At 55.4% G+C, this 13,956-nt stretch overlaps 1 protein-coding gene and 2 long non-coding RNA genes across 7 annotated transcripts in view; all 3 read left to right on the top strand.

Annotated features, from left to right (window-relative positions):
- The window catches only part of LOC142907203 (kinesin-like protein KIF1B), a gene marked incomplete at its 3' end in the record, with an annotated part of 63,985 nt that overhangs the window by 11,849 nt on the left and 38,180 nt on the right, over positions 1-13,956 (top strand). Inside the window, exons 4-5 of the mRNA XM_076056466.1 lie at positions 3,984-4,004; positions 13,314-13,395. Of these exons, the coding sequence (XP_075912581.1) occupies positions 3,984-4,004; positions 13,314-13,395 (103 nt within the window). The remainder of the gene's footprint in view (positions 1-3,983; positions 4,005-13,313; positions 13,396-13,956) is intronic.
- Positions 9,055-10,799, top strand: LOC142907167 (uncharacterized). Of its 4 annotated transcripts, none has more exons than XR_012930858.1 (3): positions 9,055-10,042; positions 10,095-10,514; positions 10,729-10,799. It is a non-coding gene; the product is annotated as an uncharacterized LOC142907167 (long non-coding RNA). The 4 variants fall into 4 exon arrangements; XR_012930855.1 differs by having other exon boundaries at positions 10,095-10,597; positions 10,718-10,799; XR_012930857.1 differs by having other exon boundaries at positions 10,568-10,793.
- LOC142907168 (uncharacterized) lies at positions 10,800-13,307 on the top strand. 2 transcript variants are annotated; one of them, XR_012930860.1, is made up of 3 exons: positions 10,800-11,055; positions 11,110-11,211; positions 11,306-13,307. It is a non-coding gene; the product is annotated as an uncharacterized LOC142907168 (long non-coding RNA). The 2 variants fall into 2 exon arrangements; XR_012930859.1 differs by having other exon boundaries at positions 10,800-11,211; positions 11,306-11,540; positions 11,747-13,307.

Genomic DNA, 13,956 nt, shown 5'->3' with positions numbered 1-13,956 from the left:
ACGCCCGCTGGCAGGAGGTCACTGGGCAGACCCAGGTGCCACGGGTCGACTGACTGAGATGACTGGCTGATGCACCACCTGTGCCCCCTACTGTGCCAACCTGCTGTGCTTTAGCCACCCGGCGCTCCGCTCGCTGTTGTGAGCGTCGCTCCTCCGCCCTCCGTTGTTGTTGGAGGGCGACTGCCTCCAACTGCCCAGTAGCATCCTTCACGAGCCTCCTCCACAGAGGCCGATCTTGACACCGCTGGTACCAGTCATCGGCAAGTCCACTCAGCTCCACGTCCTCCTGTACCACATCACTCCATCTCTTCTCTAGCCCATGCCGCGCCCGCTTAGCCCCCTCAATCCAGCCAAACAAAAGCTGTTTCGGCATGCGGTGGCTGGGCATCCGGGCTACATGACCCAGCCATCGCAGCCTTGCCTGCCGGAGGAGCTCACCGATGGGACCCTGCCCAGATCTTTCAAGGATTTGTGAGCTCCTCACACAATCCAGTCTGGTTAAACCCAGGATGGATCGTAGGCAGGCCAGCCTAAATGTTTCTAACCGGCGAAGATGTTCCATTAGGGGGGTCCACGTTTCGCAAGCGTAGAGAAGGGAGGGAATGACCGTGGCCGAGAAGACCTGAAGCTTAGTGCGGAGCGACAGACCAGGTAGCTTCCACACAGCGTTACGCAACCGATGAAAAGATATTGCCGCTCGACTGATTCGGAGTGAGACCTCTGCTGTTAAACTGGAGCCAGTCATAAGCACACTGCCCAGGTATGGGAAACTCTCCACTCTCTCCACAACTGCCCCATCACCGATTGGGAGTTGTGGGGGTGGAGTGTCCGATGGTACAAAATACCCAGGCAGGTGCTTAGTTTTGGTGGGGCTGATGGTAAGGCCCCACCTCTTAGTGGCACGCTCCAGTCTCAGCAGCAGCGTCTCCAACTCCTCCTCTGACTGAGCAGCTATTACCAAGTCATCAGCATACATAACGTGGTTGAGCAATAGGGAGCCATCCCTTGACCGCACCCGGGCGTCGATTAGCTTCCCATTATATCTGTACCATATGGAGATTCCCCCGGTACAGCTATTGAAGGCTTCACGAACTACGTGGTCAAAATAGATGTTAAATAATGTGGGAGCCAGAGGACATCCCTGTCGCACCCCAAGGTGTACAGGGAATGGCTCTGACTCCCGGCCACGTAGTTTTACCCGGGCCCGCTCACCATCATGAAGGTCCTTAATGATCGTGAGCAGAGGGTCAGGTACTCCAAAAGCACGAAGAACGACCCAGAGCCCAGGCCTACTGATGGTATCATAGGCCTTGACCAGGTCAATAAAGCAGAGATGTAGGTCTTGTTGGAATTCCCTACACCTCTGCTGTAGCAGACGGACAGAAAATATGGCATCTGTGCAGGACCGCCCTTTCCTGAAACCGCATTGGGGCTCCGCAAGCCTCTCCTCAGCGTGCCTGGCAAGGCGATGCTGAATAATCCTTGCCAGGACCTTTCCCGGCACACTGAGGAGTGAGATGCCCCTGTAGTTGTTACAGTCTGTGCGGTCCCCCTTCTTAAAAAGGGGGACCACCAGGGCATCCTTCCAATCCTGCGGAACCCGTCCAGTGGTCCAGACTGTTGTTATGATGTCATATAGGGCAGTCTGTGCACAAACGCCACCCTCCCTCAGCATTTCGCTTGGGAGATCATCTCTGCCCGCTGCCTTTCCTGGTCTCAGACTCCGGATCGCCTTCAATACTTCATCAGCAGCTGGCACCTCAGCCAGCTATTCACAGGGGGTGACTTCATCCAATATTTGAGGCACCGCAGCCTCAGCAGGGTCATCCTCACTTTGTGCCACGATGTTTTCCTGGCTGAGGGATTTTCCCTCCCCCAGGACCTCACAGAAATGCTCAGCAAATCTGCAAACCTGTTCCTGGGGGTCGGAGATTGGATCACTGTTTTTTCCGCTAATGATGGTAATAGGTGTGGCGCTGCAGATTACTTTTTTGATGGAGTTAAATAGAGATTTGTGATCACGGGCCACTGAGGAAGACTCCATCTCCTCATAAACCCGCGACCACCACCCATCCTTGCAGCGCCTCACGGCTCTTCGAACCTCCGAGCGAAGGCTGCGGTAAGCCTCCTCATTCTCTGACGTGGGATTCTGTAGCCGATGACAGTGGGCCTGTCGCTTTTTCTCAACCATCCTGAACACCTGCTCTGTCAGCCAGGGTCTCTGGGGAGGTCTGGACCACGTACCCAAAGCAGCCATTGCAGCTGCATGAGTCACAGTCCTAAACCTCGCCCATTTACCCTCGACATCAGGAGGAGTCGGGGACGATGCCAATCCCAGCCACAAGCGATGATGAAATTCTCGCTTGCAACTTTCATCAGATAACTGAGACCAGGCCACTTTAGGTTGGAATGGGGTCCTGGGTGTACACCCACCACCGGAGTGGAAGAATGGCAGGCGCATCTTACAGATGACTAGTCGATGGTCAGAGGGCAGATCAGCTCCACGGTAGGTCCTGGTGTCAAGGACATGGGCTCGCATCCGCTGGTCCGTCACTATGTAGTCCAGCAGATGTTCTTGCTTGGACCCGGCATGCATCCATGATGTTGTGTGGATGCGCCGATGCCGGAACAACGTGTTGGTAATTACAAGCCCATGGGCTGCACAAAAATCTAGCAGCCTCCTACCGTTGTTATTGAGCTGATCTGGCCCATGCCCTCCAATCACTCCAGACCAAGTGCCAGCATCATGACCAACTCGGGCATTGAAGTCACCCAACATGATGACTCTACCCCGAGGGGCCACTTTAGCCAGCACCTGTGACAGGAGGTCATAGAAGGCATCTGACTCATCGGCTTTGCCTGCATCCCTCCACGGATGTTCATCTTCGGTGAGGGCATAAGTAACCACGACCACCATTCCTCGCCTCCGGTTGATGGGAAGGCGAGCCCAAAGTAGCCTGGGGCTTATAGCTTCCCACACCTCCCCGCCACGCTCCCACGCCCCCTTCATTCTTTTGTTCAAAAGAAGTGCCACACCCTGTTGTTTGGCAGTCTGCTGCCCCGAGTAGAGGACTGTCCACCCCTCATGGTGGCAAGAGCCAGAGCCGGTCCACCGGACCTCCTGAATGCCACATAGATCCAGGCGGTACCGGTCCAGCTCCCGACAGAGGAGTGGCAGCCTCTCCTCCACAGTGAGCGTTCGAACATTCCACGTGGCCACCCGTAGTGGTTTTTCGTTGTTTCTGGAGGAGCCCCGAGGGTAGATATTCAATCTCCTGGCTCCGCCAAATGGGGTTTGGCCAAGAGACGTCATAGACGCCTTGCCCCCCCGGGGCCTCCGGCACAAGCTTATTAGTTACATATTTCAGTTAACTCGTGGTTTAGAGGTAATTAATTGAAGGTGGAGGGGTTACCAGCCCCTAGCACCCGTCCAGAACCCGCGTTTAGCCCCTGTGGTGGACACAGACGCCATGAGGGGAGGAGCCAATCAAAATTGGACCTCCCCCCACAGCACTGTCCACGACAGAGTTGCCCGTCCGGCACCGCGAGGAGGTAGGGGGTTGTTTTTGCCGGACACACACACACGCACGCATACACACACACACATACACACACACACACACAGACACACAAACACACAGTGACACCATTAACCGTGGGCTCGAGTCGGATCCTGACAGGTGTCCTTGTTCAAGAGAGGGACAACTCCTTGGGTACTGTGGGTAAAGTCACGTGGGTAGAAGAAACCCAGTAGCTCGCGACGTTTCGGTCGCAACACCTAGCGATCATTGACGTCCCGGGGTGGACATCCACAGCAGGGCAGAAACTGCTGAAGTAGGCGTCTGTGGTTCTACTCACCACGGGACTTTACCAAAGCAACCAAGGTAGTGTGGATTCCCGCAGTCCACGAAAGCTTCGAATGGAGTTTAAAGGAAGAATGTTGACAGAAGCTGTTCATTCTCTGCCCCATGCTCTGGCCGAAGGACGCATTTCCACCTGGCAAGGTGAATTAGCGCAGAGACTCGCAGATTAGTCGCGCGGAGACCCACAGAGACACACAGACTCACCACGCAGAGACCCACAGACTCGCCACACCGAGACCCACAGACTCACCACGCAGAGACCCACAGAGACCCACAGACTCACCACACAGAGACCCACAGACTCGCCACACCGAGACCCACAGACTCACCACGCAGAGACCCACAGAGACCCACAGACTCACCACGCAGAGACCCACAGAGACCCACAGACTCACGACACAGAGACCCACAGACTCACGACACAGAGACCCACAGACTCACCACGCAGAGACCCACAAACTCACCACACACAGAGACCCACAGACTCACCACATACAGAGACCCACAGACTCACCACATACAGAGACCCACAGACTCACCACATACAGAGACCCACAGACTCACCTCACACAGAGACCCACAGACTCACCTCACACAGACTCACCACATAGAGACCCACAGACTCACCTCGCAGAGAGACCCACAGACTCGCCACACAGAGACCCACAGACTCATCACACAGAGACCCACAGACTCACCACACAGAGACCCACAGACTCACTCACACAGAGACCCACAGACTCACCACACAGCGACCCACAGACTCATCACACAGAGACCCACAGACTCACCACACAGAGACCCACAGACTCACTCACACAGAGACCCACAGACTCGCCACACAGAGACCCACAGGCTCATCACACATAGACCCACAGACTCACCACACAGAGACCCACAGACTCACTCACACAGATACCCACAGACTCGCCACACAGAGACCCACAGACTCACCACACAGAGACCCACAGACTCACTACACAGAGACCCACAGACTCACTACACAGAGACCCACAGACTCATCACACAGAGACCCACAGACTCACCACACAGAGACCCACAGACTCACCACACAGATACCCACAGACTCGCCACACAGAGACCCACAGACTCACCACACAGAGACCCACAGACTCACTACACAGAGACCCACAGACTCACTACACAGAGACCCACAGACTCACTACATAGAGACCCACAGACTCACCACACAGAGACCCACAGACTCACCACGCAGAGATCCACAGACTCACCACGCAGAGACCCACAGACTCGCCACACAGAGACCCACAGACTCGCCACACAGAGACCCACAGACTCGCCACACAGAGACCCACAGACTCGCCACACAGAGACCCACAGGCTCATCACACATAGACCCACAGACTCGCCACACAGAGACCCACAGACTCACTCACACAGAGACCCACAGACTCGCCACACAGAGACCCACAGGCTCATCACACATAGACCCACAGACTCACCACACAGAGACCCACAGACTCACTCACACAGAGACCCACAGACTCGCCACACAGAGACCCACAGGCTCATCACACATAGACCCACAGACTCACCACACAGAGACCCACAGACTCACTCACACAGATACCCACAGACTCGCCACACAGAGACCCACAGACTCACCACACAGAGACCCACAGACTCACTACACAGAGACCCACAGACTCACTACACAGAGACCCACAGACTCATCACACAGAGACCCACAGACTCACCACACAGAGACCCACAGACTCACTACACAGAGACCCACAGACTCATCACACAGAGACCCACAGACTCACCACACAGAGACCCACAGACTCACCACACAGATACCCACAGACTCGCCACACAGAGACCCACAGACTCACCACACAGAGACCCACAGACTCACTACACAGAGACCCACAGACTCACTACACAGAGACCCACAGACTCACTACATAGAGACCCACAGACTCACCACACAGAGACCCACAGACTCACCACGCAGAGATCCACAGACTCACCACGCAGAGACCCACAGACTCGCCACACAGAGACCCACAGACTCGCCACACAGAGACCCACAGACTCGCCACACAGAGACCCACAGACTCGCCACACAGAGACCCACAGGCTCATCACACATAGACCCACAGACTCGCCACACAGAGACCCACAGACTCACTCACACAGAGACCCACAGACTCGCCACACAGAGACCCACAGGCTCATCACACATAGACCCACAGACTCACCACACAGAGACCCACAGACTCACTCACACAGAGACCCACAGACTCGCCACACAGAGACCCACAGGCTCATCACACATAGACCCACAGACTCACCACACAGAGACCCACAGACTCACTCACACAGATACCCACAGACTCGCCACACAGAGACCCACAGACTCACCACACAGAGACCCACAGACTCACTACACAGAGACCCACAGACTCACTACACAGAGACCCACAGACTCATCACACAGAGACCCACAGACTCACCACACAGAGACCCACAGACTCACCACACAGATACCCACAGACTCGCCACACAGAGACCCACAGACTCACCACACAGAGACCCACAGACTCACTACACAGAGACCCACAGACTCACTACACAGAGACCCACAGACTCACTACACAGAGACCCACAGACTCATCACACAGAGACCCACAGACTCACCATGCAGAGATCCACAGACTCACCACACAGAGACCCACAGACTCATCACACAGAGACCCACAGACTTGCTACACAGAGGCCCACAGACTCACCACACACTGAGACCCACAGACTCACCACACAGAGACCCACAGACTCACCACGCAGAGACCCACAGATTCACCACACAGAGACCCACAGACTCGCCACACAGAGACCCACAGGCTCATCACACATAGACCCACAGACTCACCACACAGAGACCCACAGACTCACTCACACAGATACCCACAGACTCGCCACACAGAGACCCACAGACTCACCACACAGAGACCCACAGACTCACTACACAGAGACCCACAGACTCACCACACAGAGACCCACAGACTCACCACACAGATACCCACAGACTCGCCACACAGAGACCCACAGACTCACCACACAGAGACCCACAGACTCACTACACAGAGACCCACAGACTCACTACACAGAGACCCACAGACTCACTACACAGAGACCCACAGACTCATCACACAGAGACCCACAGACTCACCACACAGAGACCCACAGACTCACCATGCAGAGATCCACAGACTCACCACACAGAGGCCCACAGACTCATTACACAGAGACCCACAGACTTGCTACACAGAGGCCCACAGACTCACCACACAGAGACCCACAGACTCGCCACACAGAGACCCACAGACTCACCACACACTGAGACCCACAGACTCACCACACAGAGACCCACAGACTCACCACGCAGAGACCCACAGATTCACCACGCAGAGACCCACAGACTCGTCACACAGAGACCCACAGACTCACCACACAGAGACCCACAGAGACCCACAGAGTCGCCACACAGAGACCCATAGACGCACCACACAGAGACCCATAGACTCACCACACAGAGACCCACAGACTCACCACGCAGAGATCCACAGACTCACCACGCAGAGACCCACAGACTCGCCACACAGAGACCCACAGACTCACCACACACAGAGACCCACAGACTCACCACACAGAGACCCACAGACTCATCACACAGAGACCCACAGACTCACCACGCAGAGACCCACAGACTCACCACACAGAGACCCACAGACTCACCACGCAGAGACCCACGGTCTCACCACTTAGAGACCCACAGACTCACCACACAGAGACCCACAAACTCACCACACACAGAGACCTACAGACTCACCACACAGAGACCCACAGACTCACCACACAGAGACCCACAGACTCACCCACACAGAGACCCACAGATTCACCACACAGAGACCCACAGACCCCCCACACAGAGACTCATAGACTCACCACACAGAAACCCACAGATTCACCAGACAGAGACCCACAGACTCATCACACAGAGACCCACAGAGAGACTCACAGAGACCCACAAACTCACCTCACACAGAGACCCACAGACTCACCTCACACGGAGACCCACAGACTAACCACACAGAGACCCATAGACTAACCACACAGAGACCCACAGATTCACCAGACAGAGACCCACAGACTCATCACACAGAGACCCACAGACTCACCACGCAGAGACCCACAGACACACCACACAGAGACCCACAGACTCACCACGCAGAGACCCACAGACTCACCACGCAGAGACCCACAGACACACCACACTCACCTCTAGCTGTGTCTGTGTGTGAGTGTCTACCTGGGGACATCTCTTAGCTGTGTCTGTGTGTGAGTGTCTACCTGGGGCTGTGTCTGTGTGTGAGTGTCTACCTGGGGACATCTCTTAGCTGTGTCTGTGTGTGAGAGTCTACCTGGGGGTGTCTCTTAGCTGTGTCTGTGTGTGGGTGTCTACCCCTGTGGCTGTGTCTATTAGCTGTGTCTGTGTGTGAATGTCTACCTGGGGGTGTCTCTTAGCTGTGTCTGTGTGTGAGTGTCTACCTAGGGGTGTCTCTTAGCTGTGTCTGTGTGTGAGTGTCTACCTGGGGCTGTGTCTGTGTGTGAGTGTCTACCTGGGGGGCGTCTCTTAGCTGTGTCTGTGTGGGAGTGTCTAACTGGGGCTGTGTCTGTGTGTGAGTGTCTACCTGGGGGGCATCTCTTAGCTGTGTCTGTGTGCGAGTGTCTACCTGGGGGGTGTCTCTTAGCTGTGTCTGTGTGTGAGTGTCTACCTGGGGACATCTCTTAGCTGTGTCTGTGTGTGAGTGTCTACCTGGGGGTGTGTCTTAGCTGTGTCTGTGTGTGAGTATCTACCTGGGGGTGTCTCTTAGCTGTGTCTGTGTGTGAGTGTCTACCTGGGGGTGTCTCTTAGCTGTGTCTGTGTGTGAGTGTCTACCTGGGGGTGTCTCTTAGCTGTGTCTGTGTGTGAGTGTCTACCTGGGGGTGTCTCTTAGCTGTGTCTGTGTGTGAGTGTCTACCTGGGGGGCGTCTATTAGCTGTGTCTGTGTGTGAGTGTCTACCTGGGGACGTCTCTTAGCTGTGTCTGTGTGTGTCTACCTGGGGGGCGTCTCTTAGCTGTGTCTTGTGTGTGAGTGTCTACCTGGGGGTGTCTCTTAGCTGTGTCTGTGTGTGAGTGTCTACCTGGGGCTGTGTCTGTGTGTGAGTGTGTACCTGGGGGTGTCTCTTAGCTGTGTCTGTGTGTGAGTGTCTACCTGGTGGTGTCTCTTAGCTGTGTCTGTGTGTGAGTGTCTACCTGGGGGTGTCTCTTAGCTGTGTCTGTGTGTGAGCGTCTACCTGGGGCTGTGTCTGTGTGTGAGTGTCTACCTGGGGCTGTGTCTGTGTGTGAGTGTCTACCTGGGTCTGTGTCTGTGTGTGAGTGTCTACCTGGGGGTGTCTCTTAGCTGTGTCTGTGTGTGAGTGTCTACCTGGGGGTGTCTCTTAGCTGTGTCTGTGTGTGAGTGTCTACCTGGGGGTGTCTCTTAGCTGTGTCTGTGTGTGAGTGTCTACCTGGGGGTGTCTCTTAGCTGTGTCTGTGTGTGAGTGTCTACCTGGGGGTGTCTCTTAGCTGTGTCTGTGTGTGAGTGTCTACCTGGGGCTGTGTCTGTGTGTGAGTGTCTACCTGGGGGGCGTCTCTTAGCTGTGTCTGTGTGTGAGTGTCTACCTGGGGCTGTGTCTGTGTGTGAGTGTCTACCTGGGGGGCGTCTCTTAGCTGTGTCTGTGTGTGAGTGTCTACCTGGGGCTGTGTCTGTGTGTGAGTGTCTACCTGGGGGGCGTCTCTTAGCTGTGTCTGTGTGTGAGTGTCTACCTGGGGGTGTCTCTTAGCTGTGTCTGTGTGTGAGTGTCTACCTGGGGGTGTCTCTTAGCTGTGTCTGTGTGTGAGTGTCTACCTGGGGGTGTCTCTTAGCTGTGTCTGTGTGTGAGTGTCTACCTGGGGACGTCTCTTAGCTGTGTCTGTGTGTGAGTGTCTACCTGGGGCTGTGTCTGTGTGTGAGTGTCTACCTGGGGGTGTCTCTTAGCTGTGTCTGTGTGTGAGTGTCTATCTGGGGGGCATCTCTTAGCTGTGTCTGTGTGTGAGTGTCTACCTGGGGGTGTGTCTTAGCTGTGTCTGTGTGTGAGTGTCTACCTGGGGGCGTCTCTTAGCTGTGTCTGTGTGTGAGTGTCTACCTGGGGGTGTCTCTTAGCTGTGTCTGTGTGTGAGTGTCTACCTGGGGGCGTCTCTTAGCTGTGTCTGTGTGTGAGTGTCTACCTGGGGGGTGTCTCTTAGCTGTGTCTGTGTGTGAGTGTCTACCTGGGGGCCATCTCTTAGCTGTGTCTGTGTGTGAGTGTCTACCTGGGGGTGTCTCTTAGCTGTGTCTGTGTGTGAGTGTCTACCTGGGGCTGTGTCTGTGTGTGAGTGTCTACCTGGGGGAGTCTCTTAGCTGTGTCTGTGTGTGAGTGTCTACCTGGGGGTGTCTCTTAGCTGTGTCTGTGTGTGAGTGTCTACCTGGGGGTGTCTCTTAGCTGTGTCTGTGTGTGAGTGTCTACCTGGGGCTGTGTCTGTGTGTGAGTGTCTACCTGGGGGTGTCTCTTAGCTGTGTCTGTGTGTGAGTGTCTACCTGGGGGGCATCTCTTAGCTGTGTCTGTGTGTGAGTGTCTACCTGGGGGTGTCTCTTAGCTGTGTCTGTGTGAGTGTCTACCTGGGGGTGTCTCTTAGCTGTGTCTGTGTGTGAGTGTCTACCTGGGGTGTCTCTTAGCTGTGTCTGTGTGTGAGTGTCTACCTGGAGGTGTCTCTTAGCTGTGTCTGTGTGTGAGTGTCTACCTGGGGGTGTCTCTTAGCTGTGTCTGTGTGTGAGTGTCTACCTGGGGGGTGTCTGTGTGTGAGTGTCTACCTGGGGTGTGTCTCTTAGCTGTGTCTGTGTGTGAGTGTCTACCTGGGGGTGTCTCTTAGCTGTGTCTGTGTGTGAGTGTCTACCTGGGGCTGTGTCTGTGTGTGAGTGTCTACCTGGGGCTGTGTCTGTGTGTGAGTGTCTACCTGGGAGTGTCTCTTAGCTGTGTCTGTGCGTGTGAGTGTCTACCTAGGGGTGTCTCTTAGCTGTGTCTGTGTGTGAGTGTCTACCTGGGGGTGTCTCTTAGCTGTGTCTGTGCGTGTGAGTGTCTACCTGGGGGTGTCTCTTAGCTGTGTCTGTGTGTGAGTGTCTACCTGGGGGGCGTCTCTTAGCTGTGTCTGTGTGTGAGTGTCTACCTGGGGCTGTGTCTGTGTGTGAGTGTCTACCTGGGGGTGTCTCTTAATTGTGTCTGTGTGTGAGTGTCTACCTCGGGGTGTCTCTTAGCTGTGTCTGTGTGTGAGTGTCTACCTGGGGGCCATCTCTTAGCTGTGTCTGTGTGTGAGTGTCTACCTGGGGGTGTCTCTTAGCTGTGTCTGTGTGTGAGTGTCTACCTGGGGGTGTCTCTTAGCTGTGTCTGTGTGTGAGTGTCTACCTGGGGGTGTCTCTTAGCTGTGTCTGTGTGTGAGTGTCTACCTGGGGGTGTCTCTTAGCTGTGTCTGTGTGTGAGTGTCTACCTGGGGGAGTCTCTTAGCTGTGTCTGTGTGTGAGTATCTACCTGGGGGTGTCTCTTAGCTGTGTCTGTGTGTGAGTGTCTACCTGGGGGAGTCTCTTAGCTGTGTCTGTGTGTGAGTGTCTACCTCGTGGTGTCTCTTAGCTGTGTCTGTGTGTGAGTGTCTACCTGGGGCTGTGTCTTTGTGTGAGTGTCTACCTGGGGGGCGTCTCTTAGCTGTGTCTTTGTGTGAGTGTCTACCTGGGGGTGTCTCTTAGCTGTGTCTGTGTGTGAGTGTCTACCTGGGGGTGTCTCTTAGCTGTGTCTGTGTGTGAGTGTCTACCTGGGGGGTGTCTCTTAGCTGTGTCTGTGTGTGAGTGTCTACCTGGGGGTGTCTCTTAGCTGTGTCTGTGTGTGAGTGTCTACCTGGGGGTGTCTCTTAGCTGTGTCTGTGTGTGAGTGTCTACCTGGGGGTGTCTATTAGCTGTGTCTGTGTGCGAGTGTCTACCTGGGGGGCGTCTCTTAGCTGCGTCTGTGTGTGAGTGTCTACCCCTGTGGCTGTGTCTCTGTGTGTGAGTGTCTACCCCTCTGGCTGTGTCTATTAGCTGTGTCTGTGTGTGAATTTCTACCTGGGGCTGTGTCTGTGTGTGAGTGTCTACCTGGGGCTGTGTCTGTGTGTGAGTGTCTACCTGGGGCTGTCTCTGTGTGTGAGTGTCTACCCCTCTGGCTGTGTCTGTGTGTGAGTGTCTACCTGGGGCTGTGTCTGTGTGAGTGTCTACCTCTGTGTGTGTGTCTCTGTGTGTGAGTGTCTACCCCTGTGTGTGAGTGTCTACCCCTGTTTGTGTGTCTCTGTGTGTGTGAGTGTCTACCGCTGTGTCTCTGTGTGTGAGTGTCTACCCCTGTGTCTCTGTGTGTCTGTGTGTGAGTGTCTACCCCTGTGTGTCTGTGTGTGAGTGTCTACCCCTGTGTCTCTGTGTGTGAGTGTCTACCCCTGTGTCTCTGTGTGTGTCTACCCCTGTGTCTCTGTGTGTGTGTCTACCCCTGTGTCTGTGTCTCTGTGTGTGAGTGTCTACCCCTGTGTCTCTGTGTGTCTGTGTGTGAGTGTCTACCCCTGTGTGTCTGTGTCTCTGTGTGTGTCTACCCCTGTGTGTCTCTGTGTGTGAGTGTCTACCTGTGTGTCTCTGTGTGTGTCTACCCCTGTGTGTCTGTGTGTGAGTGTCTACACCTGTGTGTCTCTGTGTGTGTCTACCCCTGTGTCTCTGTGTGTGAGTGTCTACCCCTGTGTGTCTGTGTGTGTGTGTCTACCCCTGTGTGTCTCTGTGTGTGTCTACCCCTGTGTGTCTGTGTGTGAGTGTCTACACCTGTGTGTCTCTGTGTGTGTCTACCCCTGTGTCTCTGTGTGTGAGTGTCTACCCCTGTGTCTGTGTGTCTCTGTGTGTGAGTGTCTACCCCTGTGTCTCTGTGTGTCTGTGTGTGAGTGTCTACCCCTGTGTGTCTGTGTCTCTGTGTGTGTCTACCCCTGTGTGTCTCTGTGTGTGAGTGTCTACCTGTGTGTCTCTGTGTGTGTCTACACCTGTGTGTCTGTGTGTGAGTGTCTACACCTGTGTGTCTCTGTGTGTGTCTACCCCTGTGTCTCTGTGTGTGAGTGTCTACCCCTGTGTCTGTGTGTCTCTGTGTGTGTCTACCCCTGTGTGTCTGTGTGTGAGTGTCTACCCCTGTGTGTCTCTGTGTGTGTCTACCCTGTGTATCTGTGTGTGTCTACCCCTGTGTGTTTCTGCGTGTGAGTGTCTACCCCTGTGTCTGTGTGTCTCTGTGTGTGTCTACCCCTGTGTGTCTCTGTGTTAGCAGCAGGGCAAGAAGAAGCGAAAGAGTGACTTCATCCCCTACCGAGACTCGGTGCTCACGTGGCTCTTGCGCGAGAATCTGGGTGAGCGGTCTAGGGGGTCTAGCCAGGGGTCTAGGGGGTCTAGCCAGGGGTCTAGCCAGGGGTCTAGGGGGTCTAGCCAGGGGTCTAGCCGGGGTCTAGGGGGTCTAGCCGGGGGGTCTAGGTGGTCTAGACAGGGGTCTAGACAGGGGTCTAGGGGGTCTTGCCAGGGGGTCTAGCCAGGGGTCTAGCCAGGGGGGGGTCTAGTCAGGGGGTCTAGTCAGGGGGTCTAGTCAGGGGGTCTAGGGGGTCTAGTCAGGGGTCTAGGGGGTCTAGCTAGGGGGTCTAGCCAGGGGGTCTAGCCAGGGGTCTAGGGGGTCTAGCTAGGGGGTCTAGCCAGGGGGTCTAGGGGGTCTAGCTAGGGGGTCTAGCCAGGGGGTCTAGGGGGTCTAGTCAGGGGGGTGGGGGTCTAGCCAGGGGGTCTAGCCAGGGGGTCTAGGGGGTCTAGGGGGTCTAGTCAGGGGGTCTAGTCAGGGGGTCTAGGGGGTCTAGGGGGTTTAGGGGGTCTAGTCAGGGGGTCTAGTCAGGGGGTCTAGGGGGTCTTGTCAGGGGGTCTAGCCAGGG

Source organism: Petromyzon marinus, chromosome 75, assembly GCF_048934315.1.
Source record: "Petromyzon marinus isolate PM22_M1 ecotype Great Lakes invasive population chromosome 75, UKy_Petmar_22M1.pri1.0, whole genome shotgun sequence".
Taxonomy (NCBI): Eukaryota; Metazoa; Chordata; class Hyperoartia; order Petromyzontiformes; family Petromyzontidae; genus Petromyzon; species Petromyzon marinus.
Note: the sequence above shows the minus strand (reverse complement) of the source record. Positions and strands in the feature narration are given on the sequence as shown.